Below are 27,694 nucleotides of genomic sequence, written 5' to 3'. Positions count from 1 at the left end.
GTTGTTACTTTTTAATAGTTTTTTCTATTTTTATATATGGTTTTAAATGAAATATATGTGTATTTCAACACTTATATATGTCAATAAATACTATTTGCAGATTATTAAGGGCTTAGCAATACGAAAATTATGTGTCTATCATTGCCCCGGCAACTAGTATATTTTATAAACACAAGAAATCTAAATAAATTAAAAATTAAAAAAATTCCGGATAAAAAAAAATTGTTTTAGAAAAATATAATAAGTGCTTAATGAACAATTTTAAAAAAAGCTAAAAATATAACCGCTAAAAAATATACCACCAAGTTGTTTATAATTTGTCTTTTTCAGTTTATCAAAAAATAAGTTACCCTTTTTTAGAGCTTTTTACGGAATAAGAGCTCTTATATGGTTTTTAAATAAACTATCTTTGACCAGTCGTAGGAGTTTCATAAACTGGAACGGTAATCTGCGGTAGAGGTTTTTTGCCAAGAATAACATCTGCAGCTTTTTCTGCCATCATTATTACTGACGCATTTAAATTACCACTAACATTTGACGGCATTATGGAGGCGTCAACAATACGCAGGTTTTCGATACCAAAAACTCGCGTTTCGTTGTCAACTACAGCCATTGGATCATTTTCGTGTCCCATTTTACAAGAGCAACATGGATGATAGTTCGTCTCAGCCTTTTCTCTAACAAATTTATCAATTTCTGCATCTGTCTTCACTTTTATACCTTTTAAATTTAAAAGTATATAAACATAGCTTATGTTTTACTTTTTTATTATTTTTACTCTGATTATTTTCAAACCCTTCAAAACATTTTCAGATTAAAAAAATTAATTCAAAACCTGGCTGCAGCTCTTCGCCTCTAAATGGTTTTAAGGCATCTTGTGACAAAATTTCACGTGTTAATTTGACACATTCTCGCATATCAACTATGTCTTCTTGCGTGGCAAGATAGTTTGGATTCACCAAAGGATGTTCCTTTGGATCTGCAGATTTAAGTGCAATATACCCACAGCTGGTTGCACGTAAGGTTCCTACATGAACCTAAGATAAGTGCAGTGTCATAAAAAATACATATTGTTTTGTTACATAAAAAAAGTATAAATAAAACTAACTTGATAACCATGTCCTTTTTCTTCTTTTCTCCCATGATCACTGACAAGAAATGGTAACAAAATTAGTTGAATGTCTGGATGGGGTATTCCTTCTCTCGAGCGAATAAAAGCCCCAACATCAATGCTAGTTGTACTGCAGATTCCTTTTTTACTCAAAAGCCAGATTGCACCATCAAATGGCATTCTCCAAAGTTGTTTGTGCTTATATAACGTTATAGGTTGAAGACAGCGCTAATAAAAATAATTTTATGTCACGTAAAAACTGTTTTATAAATCATAAAAAATAATAGTAGAAATAATATGTACTCATTTTAACTTACATGTTGAACATATAGTTCAAGATGATCCTGCAAATTTTTACCAACTCCTGGAACATGTGCAACACATTGTATACCATGACGAGCAAGTTCTCCTTTTTCTCCAATTCCTGATAGCATCATCAATTGAGGGGTGTTAACAGCTCCTCCAGATAAGATCACTTCTTTGTTTGCTTTTGCTTTTCGAATCTTAGAGTTTTGAACATACTCAACACCTATTGCTTTTGTACCTTCAAACAAAATTTTGGTTGTAAAAGCTCCATGTTGAGCATCTAAATTCTTTCTTTTCAACGCAGGGTGAAGGTAAGCCTGTGATGTACTCCATCTTTTTCCTTTGTAAATAGTTCTATCATATTGTCCCATGCCTTCTTGTTTATAGCCATTTACGTCTTCAGTGTATGGGTAACCAGCCTGCTGACCTGCTTCCAGAAATGCTTGTTGAAGTGGATTTTCCATTGAGCCTCTGGTTACATGTAAAGGACCATTTCCACCTCTATACTGATCTTCACCTATAAGAAATAAATGAAGTAAATAAGAGTACTGTGAACTACGCGTAGGAAATTGATAATCATTAAAAATATTTAATCATAACTAATTATTAAAATTTAATTAAGTGACAATAACAATTAAGAAAATAATTCAATTATATAAAACTGTAGTTAGCGCTTTTTTAATTTTGTTCAAAAAATAACTTTTTTTCTTTTCGCAAGTATTATGAGATAAAAATAAGCAAGTAAACCTAATTTGAAGCTTTTAAAAAGATTAAACTCCACATGTAATATCTAACAAATTTAACTGTCAAATTTGCCACTATCAAATAATATTTTCTCCTTAAACATCTGAAGAAACAGAATCTGAAAGATAATTTCCTATCGGAATTTTAGAAAACTTTACAGAAAACAATGAAAATGTCAAGCAGATCTTAGATAACCTCATTTTTTAAAAATGTAGAGTTTACTATTTATTATTATTTGTTTTTTTTTTTGTTATGTTTTCTTGTTTTAAATTTTGTTCTTGTACATATTGAACCGACGGATATAAATATAAGTAGTGAATGTTAAACCTTTGGATATATTTGAAAAAAAATGCTGCCTTAAAAACTTTAGGTGCTAATACCAAGAGCGAGAGACTTTAAAGTTGTTGTCCGGAGCTACTTATTACGTTTACAAGTAAAACATAATAATGTTATAAACTTTTCCTGGCTTCTTGAATGAATAATTATCAATTTAAGACCTTTTCTAACATTGCGTCACCAAAATCAGTTAAGTTTAAAATGATAATTTTAAATTAATGACATTTAGCAATCATGATAAGCAACACGCTGAAAACAAGTGTTTGTCTCGGAACTCTTGGCAGCCATTGCGACCGAGATTATGGCGAAAAAGTGTCGCAGCACTTTGTTTTTAAGAAAATGTAAACGAAAGTTTATGTGAATATCTAACCTATGTAAACATCAAACTATGCAATGTTAAAACATATATCAAGTTTTATTGTGTAACTTTTACTTGAAAAGTGCGTTGCGGCAATATATCCTTAATTTTGATTTACAGCATTTATTTGCTGTTTAATAAAGTCTTTTGTTTATTAAATACTTCTAAAACATGTGCCGTACAATACATATAAATGTCCGAAGTGAATGGCTTGCAGCCTTTCTGATGCAAAGCGCCATTTTTTAAACCCCACTATTTGCCTTTTTTAAAAAAAAAAAAAAAATCTTTTTCGACTTTTAAAAATACAAAATAAAAACACTTTTGAAGTTCTATATATATTATACACATAATAAATATAAAGATATCAAATACTATAACAAACCAAAGGAAGAGAATTTTAAAAAATGCGGATTTGAACCCTTGCAAAACGACACCTATGACAGAGCACTACACCACTGAGCAATTAAAATTAAGCATGCAAGAGAAAAACGAACCATTTTATAAATCTCTTAGAACCTCTGCGTATGCAGAAAAGGTGCGCATGTTAATTTCTATTGCTCATAAAGCAATTTTTTTAAATAAATTCCCTGTGGATAAGAATAGAAATGGTCGGTTTTGTTAAGATTTGTATTTTACGGGTCTTCACAAATTTTACGGAGAGCTAGGATATATAGTTAAGGAAAAGGTGTCGGTTTAGAATAGACTTACAAAGACGTATTTTAACGGGTTCGGTCAATAATAATAATAATAATAACAATAATAATGATAATAATAATAATTATTATTATAATAAAAATTATAATAAAAAAGCTCTGATTACAATACTTTGTAGTACGTTTTTCTCATTTGATACTAGCATCAACTTACAGTAACTATAGTAACAGTTATATCAGTATATAACTTATCAGTATATAACTTATAGCATATCAGTATATATATAATTTTTTTAAGTTCTGATTCACTACCAACAAGGCTGCAAGCATCCACAATTAACTTGAGAGTTACTTGAAAAAAAAAGGAATAGAGTTAAAGAGCAAGGAAATCAGTTTACAAAAGACTTGTAATGTTGTAGGTTGTATGAGTCAGGAAAACATGAAGATTGTAAAGAGTACCAAAGGGATAAAGTGCGGGGAAAAAACAAAATGAATGAAAGTTTTTGTTTTTTGCGTTTTTGGACCTTGTCTAGAAAAGATAGAGCATCATTTGAGGAACCAGACAAAGTATGAAAACAGTATTTCATACAGAGGCAAATAAGATATTTTAGGTAGAAAATGCAATCAGGAGTTAGAAAATAACAAACACGATTAATAGACGCAATCTCAGCAGATTCTAATTTAGCAATTGATTTTGTATAAGGTTTTCATGAGAGGTCAGTAGTGAACGATAACCATTGTATGGTCCAAACCATCTAAAGGTGAACATGGAGAAGCTGAATACAAGTTAGTGTCAGAGACAAGACACAAATCAAGGAGTATTTATTAGGTTTTTATGGAAAAAGAATCACAAAGTTAACTATCTGAGTAAAAGATTGGGGAAATACAGAAGTTATCGGCTTTGGTGCCAGCAGGGTTAATGATGTTAGAGCCTAGCTATTCAGTGTGATGAGCAATAACATACAAGTCATAAGTAACAACAATATTGACAGAGGGAAAAAGAACGTGGTCAATTTGATTGGAAATTACACCTATAAGAGTGCAGTCTTGAGAAGAAAGAGAACAACAAAGAACAAAGAGAAAGATAATAGAGTGAAGAGGTGCTATGTGGAATCGCATAAAGGGGTGGTCAAATTATCTAAACCTGATTTTTTGTCAAATAGGTGATTTGATGCGTATGTATACCCCCAAGCTAAGCATGTGACTATTAGAGTCTTTGCAAATCAAAGAATAATATCGATACCAAGATCTGCAGAAGGAATAACCAAATATAAATCAGTTTCACAAAGAGCAAGCAAGTCTGGTAAAATTTAACAAGCAAGAGGTAAGATTTAACTGATGGAAAGTTACTTTGAAGACTACAAATATTTTTGTATGATGTATTGAAAAAGTTAGATGGTGGGGATGGTTTTTAGGTTTAACATTTTAGATTAGTTTGGGCTCCTTATATGGCCTCGACAATGCACACCAAAAGCATTGACAGGAAAACCATTCATGCACAACTTGGCACGGTTAGTACTCTGTAATTTCACAGTTTTTAATGGAATCAGCCTCTTTCAAAGCTACAACAGAGTTTGGGAAACCTTACTACAGCTGGCTTCAGAACCATTAACCTAAGAGCTAAAGTCTCATTAGGAGATTAAAATTTGCAATTTTTAATTGTAAAGAAAAACTGTATTAATAAAAAATATCTTCTTTTAGCGTAAGTACCATAACACTCACTCTGATATAAAATATGATATAAAAGTTAAATTTATCACATTATATATGAGAATATATAAATTTAAATCTATACGTAAATTGCAATATATGGGCAATATGCAATATTGCAATATATGGGCATATGGGGTTTTTGGTGTATGGTACGCCTAATTTTATCTGTCTCTGTAATATTAGGTAGGAGTACTATACTCCTTACTATTTCAGTGTTTATTTTATTGCTTTCTTTTTTAACAAAAACTTTTGTAACTTCTTCAGCATATTTCTTCTTGTATCAAGAAGAAATGTTTCTCAAAGTAGCTAATATTCAGAGTATTCACAGTACTATAAGTTTTACCAATTCAGTAAAGGTAAAAACCTAAAATCTTGCGTGAGAGTATAATTAATAGCTATAAATTGCAAAATTTTCCCTAAATATAGATATTATTTAAAATATTTAAATAGCAGAAAAATCCAAGGCACTTTCCTGAAATATAATATAATGATACATAATTTCACTGGTAATTTCTGGTTGAGATCATAAATGCAAAATGTAAGCCAAAAGAAATTCCGAAGTTATACAATGGATAAGGAGAAATCAACTATAAAAAAAACAGATAATCTACCGGTAGCAACGAAACCTACCGGTAGCAAAGATAATCTATCGGTAGCAAAGTGCCTAAATGAATAAACTTGCAACAACAAAAAAAAAAATTAAAGTAGAATTTAATCTAAAATTAATATATGTACAATACCAAAAGAATGGTTTTGTGCTTTTTTAAAGTATGGTAAACAATCTTTATATGACCATCCTTTAGCACCTTCTTTTTCCCATCGGTCAAAGTCTTGAGGATGTCCGCGTACATACACCATTCCATTAAGTGCTGATGATCCTCCCCATACTCTACCCCGTGGCCAATACATTATTCTAAAGAAATAACTGGTAGTTATTGCATAGTTAAAACCATGTTAAAAATAATATACCTCTCCCCCCTTAAAAAAAATAAATTCTGGATAAAAAGACAAATTTTACAAAATGTTAAGGATGCTTAAAGTTAAAACAATTATAAAATATTTTCATCCAAATTTATAATACCCACATAAAATGTGAATTAAACCCATTAAACACAAGACGCATTAAAATGTCTATAGACGTCTAAAAATGGTCTAGGTAGGGACGCAATGTTAAAGACTACTATTAGACATCTTCTATTAAAGAAAATTGATGCGTCTTGAACGAAGAAATTTATGTTTTTTAAAATGCGACTTTATTAAAAATATCCACGTACGTCTTAAAAAAGGCCTAATATCAACAATGTTGTTATATCTCTTTATACGTCTTACATATGTTAGATATATTTAAAATAATATAATTTAATAAGACGTAATTTTTCTAAACGAATATCCCTCTGTTGCTCATTTTAGTATTTATTTAATTTTTTACGCCTTTTTTTGATTACGTTTAGCTTTACCTGTTTTTATGATATGAGTTTTTACATTTAAACCTGGTACATGAAACTTAAAAAAAAAAATGATATTGATTTTATCTCTGAATTAGTTTCTGCTTACATAAAATATGTCAGACATATTTTCTATTGATATATTTGGTCATAATTTATGTTGAACATATTTGCTGTTTCATAATCGTGAAGAAAAAATCAATCTAACAAATTTATTGCATATTTCAGCTTCAATTTAAAGAGTAAAATGAAAATAGTTTAACTAATTTGTTGCTTTTGTGCAATCAGTTTGCTTCATAATATATATTTATTTAAACATACAATACAAACAAACTTCAGTAGTTTCACAAAGGTTTTTTTTTTTTTATCCTTTTCAACGATGTATTTGATAGTATTGACTAGTATTTATTAGTATTGGCGATTTTCCTAATTAGAATGTAAAAATCATTTCAAACTTAATTTTTATTACTGAAAGTGGTTTTTATTAGTATGGCTAAGATTAAAATTATTCTTTTGATTAAAATAATAGTTAAAAAATCAAAAACATTTTTATTTGTTTTTAATAAATGGTTGATCCTCAAAAGCTTTCATAATAAAAAAGTGAACCGCAAAAGATGTTATAAAAGAAACTTTTCACAGAATTTAAATAATTTTGTGTCAAATTAAAGTCATTTGAGCTGGAGAACTTGTAATATTTCGCAAAAGTTATACTCAGCTCCTTATATTCATATAAAGAAGATCAACAAGTAACAATTTATAACTAATTACGAATAATATACTTAAAGTAACAATAGTAATGATTTATTTAACAAAAAAATAATTGACATTTGCTTTATAACTGCGTAGTTAACTGCCATAAACTTGCATAAAATGTTTTGAGTGAAATATATAATAAAATAATTTTTTTTTTGTAACATTTAGTTTTCCTTATGATTTAAAGTCAAAAATCGAGAATAGTTTATTGAATGAGGAAGTGAAAAGTAAACTTGAAATTAATAAAGAAGGAGGAAAATGTAAAATGTGCAAAAAACTTTTACAAAGACAAATTAAGTAACCTCAAAGATCACCTTCTTTAAAAACACAAAAGAAAAAACACTAAGAATTCAAAATTTCTATAAATTGTCACAGCATTAAACGCTATATTCAACATGCATGTGAAAATATGTTTTTAATAATAAAAGAAACTAAAAAAACCCTTATGTTGTTGATGCTTGATAGCACATCGCGATATGGAAGAAAAGTGTTTGAAGTTAGCTGCAGAAATTTCAAGGACGGGGAAATAGAACATTAGGTATAATTACTCAAGGTGACAGTTTCGCAAAATATCGGCTGCTTAATAAGAAAATGTGATTGGAATATTTGAAAAATGTGCAAGTGATATTTAAAATTCACAAAATGTGCAAAATTCACAAGATCAAACGAAAGTAGTCCTTTATGGTGACAAATTGATAGATTTTGAAAACAATGAAATTGATTTTGGCGCTTTAGAGAATGAAGAAGAGAATTATAGTGAACTCATTCAAATTCCATATCTCATTCTTCTTCATCATTGTACCTCTTACTACCTTAAAGCTGACTGGGACTCTTTCCGTGTTTTTCTTCGTGATGACCCTGGGGTAGACATCTTTCGACTTCCTATTGACAAATGTGCTTCTTACATAACTTTGTGAATTCAGGCAGGCATGGAATCTTTTATTCTCTCTCGACAATTCCAGGTCAAGTCTCACTCTTCTCCATGCTTTGTGGCGTACATGTTTGTCAGGTAGCTGCCAACGACGTATTGCCAATGTTTGAAAATGCATTGAATAATATCATAAAGGTTGCTATTGAATCCAAAAAAGTAGCGTATATTTAAATAATTAAAAATCTAAAAAAAGTCTTGTATATACATTGCACCACGTTGAGATTCCACTTTTTTGATGATAGAAGGTTTTCATACCAACGCAGAAGCGTATCAAAGGTTAAGACAAGACAAACTTCTGAAAAAGTACGCCGTTTCATCAAATATACTGGAGAAGGAACAAGAAGGTATTGTTAATGCATTTTTAGAATCAGATGAAGATATTCGTCAACTATATATTAAATGGGGTTTTAATGAAGCGCGAGTGACATTAGACATTAAATCCAACATTCTTGCTTACTGGAAGAAAAATCAGAAAACAAAATGTCATCGGCTCTATGAAATATTGCAAATAGTTTGCGGTGCATCGTTCTCAAGCATAAAAGTTGAACGTGATTCGCTATGGTTTACGGCCATCTACGTATTCCCATTTTAAATGATTTCTTAAACTCTATCATAGTGGTAAAAACCATCTGGATTTAATTGATAAAAAAAACTCGTTTAAAAAACTTAACTCACATTTTCTTTTAGTCAAGCAATCGTTTTTCTACAAGGTCTCTTAATTTGCCATTGAATCTATTGAGATTCCATTTTTCGTTACGGAAACTTTTGAGGATCAACTATTAATTAGAAATAACTGAAAATGTTTTTTTTAATTATTATTATTTTAATCAAAAGAATGATTTTAAGTTTAGTCATACTAATAAAAACCAATTTCAGTAATAAAATTTCTTTTGTTTTTACATTCTAATAAGGGAAATCGCCAATACTAATCAATACTAGTCAATACTATCAAATGATAGAATGTTGAAAACGATTAAAAAAAGCCTATATGAAACAAATTAACTGATGTTTGTTTGTAGGGTTTGAAATAAAGTTTTTATGAAATATAATTGATTGCAAAAAAGCAACAATTTTTTCAAACTATTTTTACTTTATTTATTAAATTAGCTGAAATACGCAATAAATTTGTTAGATTGATTTTTTCTTCTAAGATATGAAACAGCAAATATGTTCGAAATAAAATTATGACCAAATATATCGATAAAAAATATGTTAAACAGAAAATAACTCAGCAGAAAATAATTCAGACATAAAAATATGTCAAATTACGTCGATACAAAATAGGAGGGACATATTTTATGTCGGCAGAAAATATGTCTCAGACATATTTGACAGGTAACAACCTTGTACTACGCATTTCCAAAAATGTCAAATCTTGTACTAAAAACCATTTTACAAACTATTAAAAATTCTATATGGCAATTAGCCGGAGGAGAATAAACTAAAAAAAAACAACAACAACAATAACAACAACAACAACAACAACAACAAAAACAACAACAACAACAACAACAACAATAACAACAACAAAGTAATAATTTTTATTTAAAAAAAACCAATGCAAAAACTTCAATTTCTACACACATTACACAAACTCATGAAACATTGAATTTCCCAACTCAATATTTAACCTTAGAAATTTTATATTTAGTTTTATAATACTATTATCTTGCTGTTTTCTTTTATATTAGTTTAATCATTTCTTATAATAAAGCATAATATAATGAATATATTTCTAGAATAAATTTGAACAATACATTTATGAGTATAATCTTTCATTATACAAAGATTACCTGTTATTCATGTGAGACTGTGGTACTGTGTTATAATACCAATTATACTTGTCGTTTTGCAAATTGTATTGAATAGCACCTGGCATATGTATTTTCCAATTCCACCATGAATCTTGAGGACCAGCTTCTAATGATAAAACCCTGTTATCAGGATTTTCTGAAAGACGATTTGCTAAAACACATCCAGCTGATCCAGCACCAACAATAACATAGTCGTGGGAGGTACTCCAAGTTACTTAAACAAAATTTTTCTACGGTTAATATTTTTTCATAAACTTGTGGTATGGAGAAAATTTAATAAATTTTTTTTATAAAAACTCTTTTAATTTATCAAAAAAAATTTCTCTTATTAATTTTAATTTTGGTTTTAATTAATTTCTATAGAAATTGCTATTAATAAAAGCCTTTTTTATATTTGACTTTTTTTCTACATATGTTCTTATTTTACGTTTACTTATATATAGGAAAAAAACACTTTTCTACACAAATAAATGCAATTTTCTTAGAAATTAATAGAGTTTCTTTAGAAATTATATTAGAATTTCTGTACAAAATAGAAATATATTGCAATAAAAACAGCTCAATTGTTGCTCCGTTTCCTAATTACAAAAACAAAACCCGGGTTTTAAGATGAGTTTCCACTCATCCGATTTTCTACGGGAACAGGAAAGGGAACGGAAAAATAATCACGTGAGCATGCGCAGTTTCCCTTTAGACAAATAAACTTTTATTACTCATGTTCACGTGATTATTTTTTCCTTTCCTTTCCCGTTTCCGTTGAAAAACGGATGAGTGGAAACTCGCCTTAAAACAAGTTTAACACGAAGAAGCTTTCGAATGAGCGTTTTAGCCTTAATGCGGATTTCAGTGACAACACGACGGAGTTGCAAAAAAAGCTTTTCAAAGAACTAAACTTAAAAGTAACATACATTAAGTTATTCGAGCGCGACTTATAAAAATAATTTTTTTTATTTTAAGGACATTTTTTTAACAACAAAAATGGATTCAATTCAGATTAAAAATTTTAAATCAAACTTTTTCCATTTGATAATTTTTTACTGCTTGATGATGGATCAGACCAGAATCTAAATTAATTTCAAATAATCTTGAACCTTGCAAAGTAAATTACTTTATATCTATGATATTAAAATATTCTTTTGATCAAAGTAAATTTATTGACGTTAATTTACGTAGTTAAATAAAAAATTTCAAAAACTACAACATTTATATTGAAGAATATTGTAAGCAAAAACTCGGTGTAGTTTGAATGACGCAAACTCGTATATTAATTTCAAACTGCTTAGTTTGAATTTAGCACGAAAACAAATTAACGAGCATTAACGAGCATGACGAACATTAGGACAAGTCGCGACATTGGCATTTCTGACTCTGCACAGTGTGTACCAAAGTGTGTACAGAGTGTACCAAAATAACAAAAAATCAAATCAGCATTGCACGGTGAAAATTTGTCACAATAATGAAGACATGTTTATTAGAGGAAATATCTAGTTAAAAAAACATTAAATATTAATTTAAGCGTAATTTTATGCGGTTATTTACACGTTAATTTGACATGTGTTTCAAAACGCTATTTTGCATTTTTTATTTATCAACTTTCTTAAGCTACTATTGTTTTAAATTAACTTCATTGACTTTCATTTTTAACTATATTACTTTAATTAAGAATGTTTTTTTCGCTCAGGCTTTTAAAAACAATTTAAAAGAATACCTACAAAATCTTTCATTACTGTTATAATATATAAGTTTTGTAAATATAAATCTAAAAAAATTATTTTATGACAAATACATGCATCGAAAATTTTTCACCAAAAAATAAATATTTTTTTTGATATTTTTTTATATTATATAATTACATGGTTATTACTTCATTTATGCATTTTATATATAAATATATCTATTCTAATAAAAAAAACTTCGAAAAATATATTGGCACAAAAAACTTGATTTTGTCCCACTGTGCTCTGATCAGAAGGTTTTAATGATTGGCGTTTTAACCAATAAAGCAAAAAATAGTTAAATAAGTTATATATCGCCTATCTTAAAAAAAGTAATCACAAAAGAAATTTTTCAACTTCTTTAGGGGGTCTAAGTTAGGATTGTTTTCAATATTACGTCATTAATAAACAGTTAAAGGTTTCATAATGGCATATATTTGAAAATCAAGTGGTTCCTTTGATTAAGAAACCAACTTGAGTTATGCATCAACTGTTTCTTTAATTAATAATATCTTAACCATGGATGTTTTTAACGAATCTTTAAAAAAAGAGGCATAATGAAAAAATGACTTATAAGAACATTTCTTATATTTTTTTCTATAAATATAGATAAAAAAAGTTGAAATCTGATTAAAAAAAAACTTAAAAAAAGCTACAACTTTAGCGACAATCTTGAACCATTAGAAGAATAGTTATTTATTTAAGCGTAATTTTAACGATAGAAGAATCTTTATTTATTTTAGTTTTAATTTATTCTAATTCATGAGACTCTTTTTCCAGCATAGGCTTGTTCGCCGTAAACAAAAACTTACGAAAATTTCGCCTTTTTATATTCCGTATTTCAAGTTGCTATTGCGGAAGTTGTACTTGCGCAAATTCACCTTCCGTAACGCATGAAACAAAAAAAAAAAAAAAAAAAAATTATTATTCCGTAATAACCCTTTGTGAAATAAAACTTACGAAACAAATCATTTCGAAAGAATATTTATTTCGAAAGGTTAAGAAAAAGAGGACAGGGGGGGGGGGGTGCTGAAAAGGAATTAAGGGGGCCTAACGCAGCTAAAATTTAAATAGAAAAAACTGAAACTTTGAATTAGTTTCGAGGGAAAAAACAACTCTTCCTCCGCAACATGTCTCTATGCCAGTTTTTAAATATATTTATATATATCAAGTACCGACTTTGGTTTACTTTCGACTTTCGGTTGTTTATTGCCTTCGGCTTAGCAGAAATGGAGGTTTACTGTTTATTTTCTCATATATAAAAACTTAGTAAAATTGGTTCCATTACAAACTTTAATTGAACTTAAAGTGTTGTTTGGCCGTTGTCATTTCATACTGAATCTTGCAATCAACTTATCACTACCTTTCAGACTAGCTACAGCTCTAAAAATTTCAGCACTTGTATAGTCCTGGTGAGCTTCTATGCTAAAATTGTTTCCAGGGACAAAGACCCGGAAAAGGGAGCATTGTACGTGCCCGATTTTTTGCTGCAAAACCTTTCAACTAAATTTTTACTGCTCTCCAAAATAGCTAGAGCTTTGAAACTTTCAGCAGTTGTATTGTCCCAATAACGTTAGGATGTTGAAAATTAAAATATTATCAGGGCCAACGATACAAAAGGCAACAAATGCCCTTCCCACGCTGACTTTTTTTTTTAATATAAAGGAAAACATTTTATAAAAAATCATTGAACAGAATGTCTTTAAATTTTTTTTAAATTTACTTGCTGTTATTGAGGTAATAAAAGCGAAAACGAATATAACAGCGCACCTCAAAAATAAAAAAATTGAAACTGACTAAACATAAAATTATTCTATTTGAAAACAAGTAAGAGCTATTTTTAGGCATTTTATTGCATAATTAAGTTTTGGCATTCGTCACTTAAATTAGGTCTTTTTTTGATTTCAACATAGACATTGTTTCCTGATTACGCAATTGCATTCGTATGTTAACATTGTTCAAGTTATCTTCATTATTTAACTCTTATTCATTAAATGACATTCTAGAAAGTATATTTTATGAAAGTCTTGATTTTTTTATAGAAGTTTAAAACTGAAACTTATAAATATCATATAAAAAATTAGTATTTTAATTACAAAGTTAATTATACGTATTTGATTCATAAAAAGTAATTAAATATCTTTATTATGCCGCGTTTCGTAAGTTTTTTTCCATTAAGAACTGTTTTGCAAGTTGCGGTGCGAAAGAGTTTCGTTTCGAAAGAAATTTGGTTTTTGATCATTATTTTAAAAAATAAAACCTTAAAATATTCATATGATGCAATACTGAAAATAAAGTTTTATCATAAACATTTTGGTATATAAAAACTTTTCTTTTTACAATTATATCCGTTTGGCCAACAAAATTTTTTTATAGACTTCAAAACGTCGTTTAGAGAAAGAGCTCGTTTCGCAAGTGCGATTTCCGTAAGCGCTACTTTCGTATGTAGCAAAATAGTTTTATTTCGTAATTCAACTTGCGAAAGGCTACGTTTTGTAAGTAGCATTAGCGAAATGAGCATCGACGGTTTTTTTTGTTTTGTAAAATTCGGTACGAAAAAAAAAATTTCTACTTCTCAATATCCTTCCGAAAGAATTTTATTTTTCCGGAATTATACGAAATCTTCTGGTTAACAACTCTATTCCAGAACTCTTTTTTTAAACGTTCTACGATATTTATAATTTTCTTGAAGTTAATTTAAAGCTCAAAATTAGAAAGTCTTTAATCTATAATCTATAATAATCTATTAACAAAACTTTTCATTAAATACTTAAAATCGAAAACAAATGGTACGAAGTTATATATATGCTGTTATGCTGAACCTTTTGAAAACCTTTAAAAAAATGTAAAAGAAACAACCTATTACATAAAATTACTTGAAAAATTTAAATTAAATTCAAAATACACTTTAACGTTGTATAAACGCACTAAAACGTTAATAATAAGAGTAGGCTACCAGTAGCAACAAATAAGAGAAAGCTAATGGCAGCAACAAAGCTTCCGAATTGGGGGACGGTGGTTGGTTTTTCAATTTATTAATTTTAATATTATAATTACTTGATCAATTTTAAACATGCATTCATATTTTATATTTTTATGTTATTATATAAGCGTTTTGTTTGCAGAATCCAGAGCACTATCCTGCGCACTAATATTTTTTGTAAGTATTTTTAGTGTTGTAAAAAGTATAAATAAATAAATGTGAATAATAACGAAACATGAGATTGTCAAAACCAGTTTGAAACTAGTTTTAACTGCTCTTTTTTTCATATACCCCAATAGCGACTTTCCATTCTTCATATACCCCAACAGCGACTTTTCATCCTTCATATACCTCAACAGCGACATTCCATCCTTCATTAACCCCAACAGCGAGTTTCAATAATTATTTCTTTTTTCTTTTAATGTGAGACCGCACTAAAAATTTTTTCTTGTACAATATATAACTGATTGAATTATCCGGATTGCAGTTAGGTCGGAACTTAGCATTTTATTAAGACTTAACGTTTAATCAGTTAATTGTTTTAGAGCTGATGAATATAAGGAGATCATTATCTTTAAATATTTTTATAAAGTGCTTCTTATTTTTTTGTTGGCCACTCCAGTTCTTAAATGCTGCTTGACCATTATCTCGAAACTAGGGTTGGCTCTCTTATTTACTTTTTTTTTCTTACATAAGTAAATTTTTATCAAAAAACAAATTACATAAGTAATTTTAAACGTTTAATGTAAATTTACATTTCCGTATAAGTAATTAATTTTTTGGAAACGACTTTCACTTAATAATATAAGTTTTTTTACTTTTAAAAGTAAGTTATATAAAAGAAGATTACATCAAAAAGTAACTTACTTGTACATGTAAAAGTAAGTCACATGAAAAAGCTGTTTACTTTTACATTTGAAAGTTAATTACTTTTGTAAGTTACATTACATGATATAATAGTTCTTCAAACTGTAATTTACTTTTACCTATAAAAGCAACTAATTAGAATAAAATTATATTAAAAAAAAACTTGCATATGAAAATTAATTACATAAAAGTAATATGCTACCAAATGTAAATTAAATTTACAAATAAAATAATATTTTTTAACTAGGAATTTTTTATTTTAAAAGTAATAACAAATCTTATTACAAATAAATTATATAAAATAGAGTTTAAATTACATAAGCTTACATTTAATACAATTTGTAAAGTTAATTAAAATTTTTATAAGGTTTTTTCGCCACTTTAATAAAAAAAAAGGTCTCATGCTCAAAAGTATCCCCAGACCCTGCAAGTCTTGGTCCAGCACTGGTTTTAAGAATTACTGTATTTTATGGGCGTGAAAAATTTAGAACTATTTATGGAAATATTTTTATCTGCGTGTAGTATCTGTGGCCTAACTACAGCAAGGCCAGTGTAAGCAACATTTACTGTCCCTCAAGCAACTAGGCCCAGGGCTGTGAGGTTTTGGAGCCTCAAGATATATTTAAAGACTTTTTGTGGTTTTTTTATTTTATAAAAAACAGAAATTTGGCACCTGGACCAGTATACCTGACCAAAAATATTTTGCGACGCCACTGTGTAATATACGTATAAACCGATTTATATGTAGATTAAGAAATAAAACTTGTGGTGATTGGACCTTGGAAAAAAAAACATTTTACCCTAAAACATTTACCATCCCTGCCCCAAATATGAGTGCAGCATAATTAGTAACTTATATTTCTTATTTTCTTACACTAAATTTAAGTCGACAGGTTTTAAAATTCAAAATTCAAAAGTTATGATTATATAAAGTTTACAACCAAACCGAATAAGGTGGTCGTTTCAACATTTTCCTAAACATTCTAATGTGATATAAACATAAATATAATTAAGTTTGGCACTTAAACATGTTTTATTTACCAAAAGTAAATTTATTAACCATATTCATTGGTTTTTCATAATTATATTAATATTACATCTCAAAATTTACGCAAGTAGACATCATTATATTATTGGTTACCATAAAGTCTTTAAATGAGTTTAATACGGTTTTTAACAACACATTAAAAGACATCATTTGTACGTAACTATTAATAATACTATTAGTTAAAGATGCTATTGATTAAGTAATTCTAATCGGTTTGGTGATTAAAGAAATCGCCGCATTTTCAAATTAAGGAACCTTTTAACATTGCTTTTGACGTGGTATAATACCACGCACTATTTGTAATTAAATCAATTTAATTTTGTATTTTGTTTAATTTGTATTTTCATGGATAATATTTTTTTCAACCATTTTATTTATATGTTAAAATAATAAACTTATTCAAAACTTGTGTTGTTTATGCAATATTTCTTCTGTTTTAGTATGTTATTTTAGAAAAATTTTTTCTCTTTTTTTTTAAATAACATACTAAAACAGGAGAATTTAGTATTTCAGCTACATATATATGAATTTTTTAGGTATATTCCCAAAAATATAAAACTATAATTGTCAACCAAAATAAACTTATTAAACTTCAGAAAACAGATGATCATCAATTTTTAATGACAAGTTTTTAATGACTAAATTATGTACAGATATTTAGGTAAAAATATAACTATTATTGTCTACTTCTTGCCCCTACCATTTGTATATTTAACAAAAGAAAAGTAATTATTTGTAACGGCAAACTTAGAAAAATAAAAAATTATAAAGATTAAAAATCAGCCATTGCATTAAAGAATGTCTTTATGTAATAAAAAAAAGCAATAATCAATGACCAAATTAAATTCAAACAAAATTAATTTGATAGTATTGTTTGAAAAATACGAATGATCTTGTAGTCTATAATAGTCTTTAATATAAGTCACTTATTAAAACTTAATTTTCTTCATTATTCTTCGACAAATTTTAACGATGAAATCTGCGTCATTTGATTATTTATTTACGAATGCTTTCACTCCGAACTTTTGAAAGAGGAACAGAATTTGATTGTCAGACGAATTTATAACTTAATTAAAGATAATATTTCCTAACTAAAGATAATATATCTCCTAAATAATTAGGGAGGTTGCTCAAAATTTATATGGTCATAATTTTTGAACAACAAAAGATTATTGCGTGACATTTGAGACTAGTTAATGAACTTAAATTTAGTTTAAAATGTAAAAAAATGTATATATAAATGTTATAAACTCGTTGCTCTCACAAAAATGGCAAGAAAGAGAGGTTAACATTTTAGGGGTTTATTGTTAACAGATTTCGATCATCGCAATACTTTTGAAAGCCTTTACATAAACATGAATATTAAGATGGGTCATATTTTTTTAATTTATTGTCACTACTATAAAAAATTGCTATGATATATATAAAAAAAAAAAAAAGAAAACGATGAAAATTCGAGCTTCCTTCAAAATCTTAGGGGGGCAACTTTTGTTTAAACTTTTTAAGTAACGCTTTTCTACGTAGTTCGAATTCACCAATACTTCGTATGAAGTACTTCAAACTTTATTTAATTAACTGTACCCATATTTGACATTGACCCTATTTCTAATTTCATTTTTACTTTATCACTCACTGTTCTATTGTATAAGGTTGGTGAATTATAATCGTACGAGTTAGATGTCACGTAAAGAAGCACGTAAAAACTCTTGCAATTTTTTATAATTGATTTTAAGGGTTATTTTGATGACTATGTAAGTAAAGAATTGTCAGGGGAGTTTTAATTTGAATTATATGATCTGTATATATAATTTGCATATATAAGATACTACAATTTGTAAGATATTATAAAATAAGATACTATAATTTGTATATATAAGGTTTTATGTAATGAACGTGTAAGAATCAATAACTATCAGATAGTTGTTTTTCAATATACAATCGCCATAATGCAACACTCGCAATATTGTGAGTGTTCTGAATTCATATGGTAATGTTAATATTGAAATATGCATACTCTAAATATGTTTTGATTGTTAATGTTAAAGTTTAACGCATTATAGAATTGTTTGAATGTTTGTGTATTGATTTGTTGGCACTTGATATTTACGTTCACAAGAGAACATAACTTTTTTTGATTCATTTTTTGTAAATGTGGATTTCGAATGATTTTTTATTCTTATTCTTTTTAGATTGCAAAACGAACTTGAAGGAAAAGTTTATCAAAACCAGAAGTGACATAAAATACTTAGTATATGGCCAACTTTGTAAATTTCCAGAAAGTCAATTGCAGACAAAAGTAGAAGTCTTTAAGCATTATATATACATCAGGCACACAAAGACTTTCTCACAATCCTTAGACACTGAAGAACCATCAATCAGAGACGTAAATAAGATAGTAGCTGATGATTTGGTAAACATATGGTCAAGGGTGGGGTTGCCAATGGTTTTATATAACGGCATTCTGAAAGGCTTAGATTGAAATTGGTTACTGATACAAAACGATTGAGGAATAATGTTGATGAAATAAGAAATTTATCTACGTTTCAGTGCCAACTTGGTTCGTTCAATAAAGTATTTTAAATTTGTCCTTGCAAATGTGTTAATCGTGGTATCAGGAATCGGTCAAACTGCCATTGTTTTATCAAAGTTCCTTTTAAGGAATGGGAGTATTGGCTCGATCAAAAGAGTAATTGTAAAATTTACATTGGTCAGATTGACCATAAAAAACCCAGAATGACTCCAAAAGCAGAAATTTTGTAAAGAACGGGAAATTCAGTTTGGAAAAAAGAAACATGCCACGCTTTGTCAATGACAATAACTCTTTCCTTCAAGAGCGATAAAGAAAGCAGCTGTTGTGATGATAATGGGCAACAGAGATGCATGCAAAATTGTTAACATTTGCTTGAAAGATATATCATTCGATTCACCACAATAGATATTAGATCCAGCAAAATTAAGTAGACAAAGAACCTGTGGTGTCAAAGAACATGCAGAAATTAGCCACAGAAATCATTGGAATCGGTTTTGATGGACGTATAGACAAAAAACTAAGGTTAGTGGAACAAGGCGATGGTAAAGTTAGCAGGACCACTTCCATCAAAGAAAATCATTACGTTATTTGCTCATATCCAACAGCAGCTATTTTGATCAGATTTGTCCACTAAGTGGTAAAGCAGCTGATTTTGCAAAAGACATCATTTCAGTTTTAAATGGCAGAAATTCTCTTATGACTTTACAAAGTGTTGTTTGTGATGAAACCAATGTAAACATTGGCTGGAAAAATGGTATCATTTGTTTACTCGAAACTCATATTCGTTTACTTAAAACTCGTATAAGCAAACCTCTTCAATGGTGTATTTGTTTGCTTCATTTGAATGAGCTTTCTCTCAAAACAATTTTCACTGCACTTGATGGCAGTACATCTGGTCCTACTGTATTCAAAGGCATTCTTGATGAACAACTATCTTTTGATGTTCATTTTCTACCGATAGTTGAATTTGCCAGTGTAAATGAAGTACTCATTGAAATATCTGGTAACGTCATTCATGATTTCAGTAAAAATCAGAAATACTTGCTTAAGACATGCAATACTGTTATCCGAGAATTCCAAAATTTGGATGTAGAAACGAAGAAGTATTTCACAAATACTTCTCCCGGAAATCTCAATCATGCCAGGTGGCTCACATTTGCCAATTGCCTGCTTCGGTTATACGTGTCGACCGTGAAACCCACGATGAATTTGATAAAAGTTGTTGATTACATCATCAAAGTTTACTGTTTCTGTTGGTCTTTAATAAAGAAAAATTGGTAATGCGTTAAAGGAGCACGGAATTTTTTCATGATTATGAAATGTATTTGTAGTTTTAATCAGCCTAATACAATACCAATTGTCCAGAAAGTATTGCGAAGAAACTGTTTTTTCGCTCATCCTGAAAGTGTTTTGTTGTAAGCCATCAAAGATGAAGGCAAAAAAAAAAACGGTCGATGCAGCAAAGAAAATCATTGCATTTAGAAGAAAAGAGAATACTGATGGTGTACATGTTTTCTCTCAACAAAAGATTTCTCTCAATTTTCATGCTTTCTCGTAATTAGAAATAATACACTGGTCAAATCTCTCCTCCTTCGATTTTATCTGGAGTGAATAATGAACACCTCTTAATCAATATTACAAATGACACTCTTCAATTTTCAAATTCCTTAACATTTTAAAAAAGGCATTTTATGCCATTTTTAAAATGTTGAACGTCTGGTTAAAGAAGTATCTAGAGTATCTAAGATTGTCACAACCCATGAAAAGTGTCATGGAATGCTTGTTCTCCGTCAAACTCAAAACTCGAATATCGAAAAATCGAAAGTAAGAAGGACTTTATATAAGGATTTTGCTTTTTCACATTCTTTTTAGTATACAAATGTAGCTTTTATTCTTTACGTGGTCTTTTTACTTATTTTCAGGTAATATCTCAGTTCAGTGCATCTCATACCCTATATATAAGCAAAGGTTGCCCCCTTTAAACTAAATTCAAAAAGGCTAATATTTTTCAGGCAGTCATAATACATGGTATAGCAACTTTTCCCAGTAGTAACGAAGCAAAAATCAGAAAAATTAAAAGTATGACCCACTCTAATGAATATATAACATGAATATATGTTTGGAGTTTGCTCCATGTCATTATATAAAGTTAAATTCTCAAACAAAAATAAAAAGCTTGCTACGGGTCTGATTTTAAATGTGATTGGAATGTGGTTGTCTAAATTTTGTAAATAAATATGTGATTGGAATCTGGTTGTCTAAATATTGTGATTTGCACTTTTTTAACTTTTTTACTTTAAATTTTTGAAAATTTAAGGTAAAATAGTAACAAAAATTTACTGAAAAAAAAGAACTTGATGTTATTTTATCTATATGATAAAATAACATCAAGGCACACTTTTCTTCACAATCGACCATATAATTTCAAATTTAGAGTGTGCTTTTTTGAACCATCCTACTAAATTCGCTATATTAAATAAATTAAAATAAGCGGCTGTTGTGGTTATAAAAAGTTATAAATTTTTTTTAAGTTCATTACATTTACTTTTTTAACTTTAATTTTTTTTTTTTTTATAAATCTTGATTTTATTTACATCAGTTATTTAAAAGTTTTTTTTAAAAGACAGTCTGGTTTATTACTTGCTTTGGAAATGGCTCGGCGTTTTGCAATTTTATTCTAACTTTTGTATTTTGGCTTCATTTATTTAGGTTGATTTATGTTAAAAATCTAACCAAAATGAAAGTTATTTCTGGAAATGACTAACAGGAATAATTGTTAAATAGACTAATTGAAATTAATTCATACCAGACAACAGTTTTATGAATAGCTATTAATAAATAAACAAAAAAAAAAAAGGCTAAATTCCATTTCCATTAGAGTGATTGTTACGACCAGAGCCTCCCGAACGGGAGGTGTAGGGGTAGTGCCAACCCCCATCCCCAAGCTGTTATATATGCATTTGAGTTAGCACATTTGTACATTTAGCATTTCAGTTGGCAAGTTTTGAAGTATAGTTAGCAAGTGTCAAATATCGAGGACCTTTTTTTGTGTGTGTGTCTCTAGTTGGCAAAAATACGCTACCACCTCCCCAAGAGAGACCTCTTCGGGACAGCCCTGACAACGACCGCGCTGAATAAGAGAAGCGAAAAGCAGCAGCATAGCTACAAATATGCCCGGCTCCCTTACGGTAAACTTTTATCGGGGCCACTAACCTATTTCTTCCCGACAAAAAAATTAATACTAAAACAAATAAATAATAAAATAAAATGCCTTTTCAAAGCTTTTTAGCAAAAAATCTTTCTTTCTAAAAAGTTATAAAAAGTTACCCCAACTTTAAAGAAAAAAAAAATTAGAGGAAAAAAAAAGAGGGTTTGCCCCCCTTGCCCAGAAAAAAATCTAACATGCATGTTTATCGGAACTACACAAATGCTGTCAAGATAAAGTAAAATCAAAGTAAAGTCTGAAAGATAAAGTTAAGTAAAAAAAAATTAAAAAACAGAGATTCAAAAAGTGGAGTTCTCCAGTTGGCTCTGAAAACAATTTTAACCTTTACGATTATTAAATTTACACAAATGCTCCTCCAGTATTTGTGTAAATTTAATAAACGTACAGAGCTCTAGCTAGTTTGGAAGGTAGTGAAAAATCAATCGCAAGATTCCGGGACAACTGATAGCCGATAAAAAACTTATGAAGTCAAACTAACGTTTGAAAAAAATTACAAGTTTATTCTAAATCACTATTTTAATTGAATAGGGTTTTATTTTTCTAATGATCATGGTGCAGGTTGGAAACCAACGCAACAAAAAGGAGGTAATTAGGGTGCCCACAGCCTATAGTAGAAGATTGACCAGCTTTCTATACCATCTTTTTTCAAATAGATTATATATGATAAAGCGCAATAAAAGATTATATCTGATTAACACTCTTTTAATCATATAATTTATATCAGATAGTTTAGATTTTTTTTTAAACTGTTTTTTATAAAACTGTTTAGCAGACGATGTCCTTGGGGATACCAAAAATGTTAAATTACGTCATATTGCCATATCAAAATATGGTAATATGACGTATCTTGATTGAAAAGCAAATATAAAGAAAAAACTGGAGAAAAAGCGCACTCTAACACAGTGACTTAGTCAAGATTTGCATGCATATGTAGCATCCAGTAGCGTAGCTGCTAGATGCTACACATGCATGAATTACCCATAGCTTAGAAACTATGCCCCTTTCTCCCGCCCTTTCCGCAAAAGTTACATAATGACTACTAATGGCTTTCTGCTTAACACAAAATAAGAAATAAAAAATCAATGATTATTAAGCAGCTCCCTATTAGCACTCATGCGGTAAGGAGCCCGTCACTACACTACTGGTATACCCGCATGTTGCCTATATTTGCTTTTTTCTTAGGTACCTTGTTTTCATTTGGCGCCCTTTGGATATCTGCCGCCCGGGACAACCTGTCCCTTTTCCCCACTCTCCCCCCTCTCGGCGGCCCAGAAACAGGAAATGGATTTGAATACGTTACCTCAAAATTTATGTTAAATCAATATGAAATGACTGTTTTTTAAGAAAGTAAATAATATAACTTACATTTTACTTACTTACAAAGTAAAGAATAAAATTTTAAAGACAAAATTTACTCTTACTTGTAGTAAATAGCAATTTTTTCAACTTTCTTTTATGTAAACCGTTTTTGCTAATTAGTTACTTTTACACGTTAAAGTAATTTGTTGTTATGATGTCGTTTTATTTTACTTTGTAAAGTAAGTGTTATGTTTTTTAAATATTATATTAACGTAAGTTTACTTCATAAATATCTTTTTTTACATATAAAAAGTAAATTACATTCGATGTAAATTTTTTACATACTTATAACCAAAATTACTTTCCAAAGTAATTTACTTAACACGACTTTCCATTAAAGTTACATTTACAAGTAAAAGTAAAAATGCAAATTACTTTTACTTGAAAAATAAATTACTTTTTCAAGTAACAGTCACTCATTTGAAAAACTTAACTTAAGTAACTAAGTTTTACATGTTATATAATTTATGTAAAAAAAAAACCGAATTACTTTTAAATGTAAGTTACATAATTTTATATGAGTTATGTAGTGTAATTTACGCTTAAAACTAATTCGCGTTTTTACATCAAAATAAGTAAAAGTGCCATCTCTACTCGAAATAATCCGAACTCATCTTGGTTGTAAAACAAATGAAATAATAAAAATATTCCAAATCACTCACAAACTTCTATTCCATAGAAAGTTTCCATGGTGACATCAAATTAACTTCGGCTTTTTTTCAAATCCTAACTTTCTATTGTTTAATAACACGTTAGCGGGGTGGGTAAGAATACCTCCTTTGTGGACTACTATCTATTAGCGGGTCGGGTATTTTTACCCGTTTGAATGAATTTACTTTAAAAGCGGCACAAAGTAATTTTACTCGATTGGTTTACATATGAAACTGATAAGACTAGCTCGTACTTTTTTGTTTAGACTCTTCAGACTCTTCAACGTAATTTCTTTAACATTTGTTTATATAATAAAGATAACGAAAAAACCATCAATTTTGTTATGTTATTGTTTACATTCCGATTGCTCATAATTTATATGCATAGACTAAGCAATCTCTAATCGTTTTCTCTTTTATATAAACATTCATTAATTAAGGAATGTTAAACGGATATTTTAAAAATATTTCAGACAGTTTTTATTAAGCTTTTGACGATCAAACATCTTTTTTTAAATATTTTTTTATTACAAAAATTTTTGTCGCAAAAAATGGATTCTGATAGTGGTAGTGACAGTGAAGTTTACGCAGACAATTTATCGCAAATTGCAAGTGATGCCGATATTGCAGAAGTTGAAAGCGAGTGTGAAAGTGATGAGGACTTTTTTCATCCTAGAAGACGTAGGACTTTACCCATACCGCCAAGCGATTCTGAAGAAAGTGAGAATGAAGAAGTGGAGTGGTCAGAATATGACAATCCTCCAATTATAAAACAATTTTTAGGACAAAGTGGCGTTGTTGTGATACCAAGTGATTCAAAAAGTGTAGCTGAAGTTTTTCAACTTTTTATAGGAGATGATTTATTTGATTACATGGCCAAAGAAACTAATCGTTACCATCAACAAAATATTGACAGGTTTAAGGACAGAGCAAAAAGTATAAAATGGAAAGACGTTTCTTCGGTAGAATTAAAAAAAATGTTGGGATTACTTCTTCTTATGGGCAAAGTTCGCAAAGATACCAGGGATAAATATTGGTCAACAGAAAAAGCAATTGCAACCCCAATTTTTGCGGGAGTAATGAGTCGTGATCGTTTTCGCCAAATATGGTATTCTTGGCATTTTTCCAACAATTCAAACGATCAAAATGAAAGAGACCGGCTTATAAAAATTCGTCCAATTATAGAGTATTTCTTACCCAAATTTGAGAATGTTTATAAGCCGCAACAAGAATTATCATTAGACGAAAGTATTATGCCGTGGCAAGGTTGATTATCATTCGAAGTGTACAACGCATCTAAAATCCACAAATATGGGCTGCTCATACGAATGGTCTGTGAAGCAAAGAGTGGATATATTTGGAATTTCAAAATATATGCTGGTGATGGCAGTCGTCTTCTAGAGACAGTTCTGCAACTTTTGCAGCCATACGAAAACTTGTGGCACATTGTCTACATGGACAATTACTATGATAGTGTCGAAACAAGCGATGTCTTGTTGCAACACAAATTTCGAAGCTGCGGTACGATACGCAAGAATAGAGGCCTTCCTGAATGCCTAAAAAATGCAAATTTAAAAAAAGGCGAATCCATGTTCCGTCGCCGAAAAGACATTTTATTGCATAGCTGGCAATCAAAAAGACCCGTAAGAATGATAACAACAATTCATTCCGCAAGTATTGTCGAAGGCGCAAATGTTGACTGGAATACCAAGCAGAAAATTTGGAAGCCGATATGTGTTATCGATTACAATAAGTATATGAAAGCTGTCGACCGCGCTGACCAATACTTATCATATTACTCAATCGTAAGACGCACAAAAAAATGGACAAAGAGGACAGTCATGTTCATGCTGAATGGCGCTCTATTTAATGCATTCAGAGTATTCAAAACTTTAAATAACAACTCAAAAAAAAGTTATAAAAACTTTCTACTCGATGTTGCCAAAGATTGGATAAGTGGTAAAGCTATTGATAATTCGGATGATCCAGTACCAAGTACGTCTGCATCTACACCCACAAGAAGTGATTTACCACACAGACTATTGGATGCCAAAAAACATAAAATTGTGAAAATAATTACAGTTGGTGGCCTAAAAAAGAACCCTCAAAAACAATACCGGGTCTGTGCTACATATAAAAAAAAAAGTTTAACGTGCTTTAGTTTAACGTACTACTACTACTACTACTACTACTACTACTACTACTACTACTACTACTACTACTACTACTACTACTACTACTACTACTACTACTACTACTACTACTACTACTACTACTACTACTACTACTACAACTACAAAAAATATAATTGAATCAAAATATTAGTTATATAGTTAATTAAAAATAAAAGAGCGAATATCAAAACTTGATACTGAAAACTCGATGCACAAAATCATTTTAACTTTAAATTAAAAATAAAATGCCCAAACTTACAAAAGTGACGGAAGATACTTTTCAACGCTAAGGAACGCGGCAAGTGTCTGTTTATACGAAGCATTTACGTTTTGAATGGTATTAAAATATTTATTGCTGTAAATGCGCAAATTATTTTATTTGCAACTATAAAAATATCGACACAACTGCAAAAGTTTTGGTTTTAACTTCAATTTGCATTAAAGGCGACAAAATATATTTTTGTACAATAATACAATAATATTTGTCAATGTCTATCAGCCTGCAGACTATACTGTTTATAATGTTTTAAGCCATTTCAAAAAAAAGTTATCTTTATTATCTGTAAATAGAAAATAAAATTTCAATAAAAAATAACCGCGATAATGTGCGATAAAAAATAAAGCACTTAGGTTTACTGTAGTGAAAAGATGTAATTAGATACATTTCGATTAGAAAGGTTTACACGTCTTTTATTTGTTTATTTTAGGATTAACTTGATGGCGCTTATGAACTCACATGGCAGTTTAAAAAAAAGTTTAATGATGGCACGCTAGTATTATGGTATACTGAAATGATAGCATACTGATATGATATTATACTGATATGATATTATACTGGTGCGACTAAGTTCAAATATTATGGATCACAATTTCTTACTTTCTGTTATCTATTCACTTTTCAATTAGTTATTTTTTTAAAGAGTACCCAACACAAGTTAAGTAATAGTTCAAAAAATAAGAAATTTTACAAAGATAGTG

General features: G+C 29.3%; 1 protein-coding gene across 2 annotated transcripts; it reads right to left on the bottom strand.

Annotated features, from left to right (window-relative positions):
• Positions 1-306: 306 nt before the first annotated feature.
• Positions 307-27,254, bottom strand: LOC100215517 (choline dehydrogenase, mitochondrial). Of its 2 annotated transcripts, none has more exons than XM_065791368.1 (7): positions 26,976-27,254; positions 10,144-10,378; positions 5,962-6,134; positions 1,429-1,934; positions 1,109-1,339; positions 836-1,037; positions 307-720 (listed from the first exon to the last, which is right to left on the bottom strand). In XM_065791368.1, exons 1-7 carry the CDS (start codon positions 27,037-27,039, stop codon positions 404-406), a joined length of 1,728 nt encoding a protein of 575 aa, XP_065647440.1. In that variant the 5' UTR covers positions 27,040-27,254; the 3' UTR covers positions 307-403. The 2 variants fall into 2 exon arrangements, with proteins under 2 accessions (XP_065647440.1, XP_065647441.1); XM_065791369.1 differs by lacking the exon at positions 26,976-27,254 and adding an exon at positions 24,555-24,845.
• Between the last annotated feature and the right edge of the window lie 440 nt (positions 27,255-27,694).

This window comes from Hydra vulgaris, chromosome 02 (assembly GCF_038396675.1).
Source record: "Hydra vulgaris chromosome 02, alternate assembly HydraT2T_AEP".
Classification (NCBI taxonomy): domain Eukaryota; kingdom Metazoa; phylum Cnidaria; class Hydrozoa; order Anthoathecata; family Hydridae; genus Hydra; species Hydra vulgaris.
Note: the sequence above shows the minus strand (reverse complement) of the source record. Positions and strands in the feature narration are given on the sequence as shown.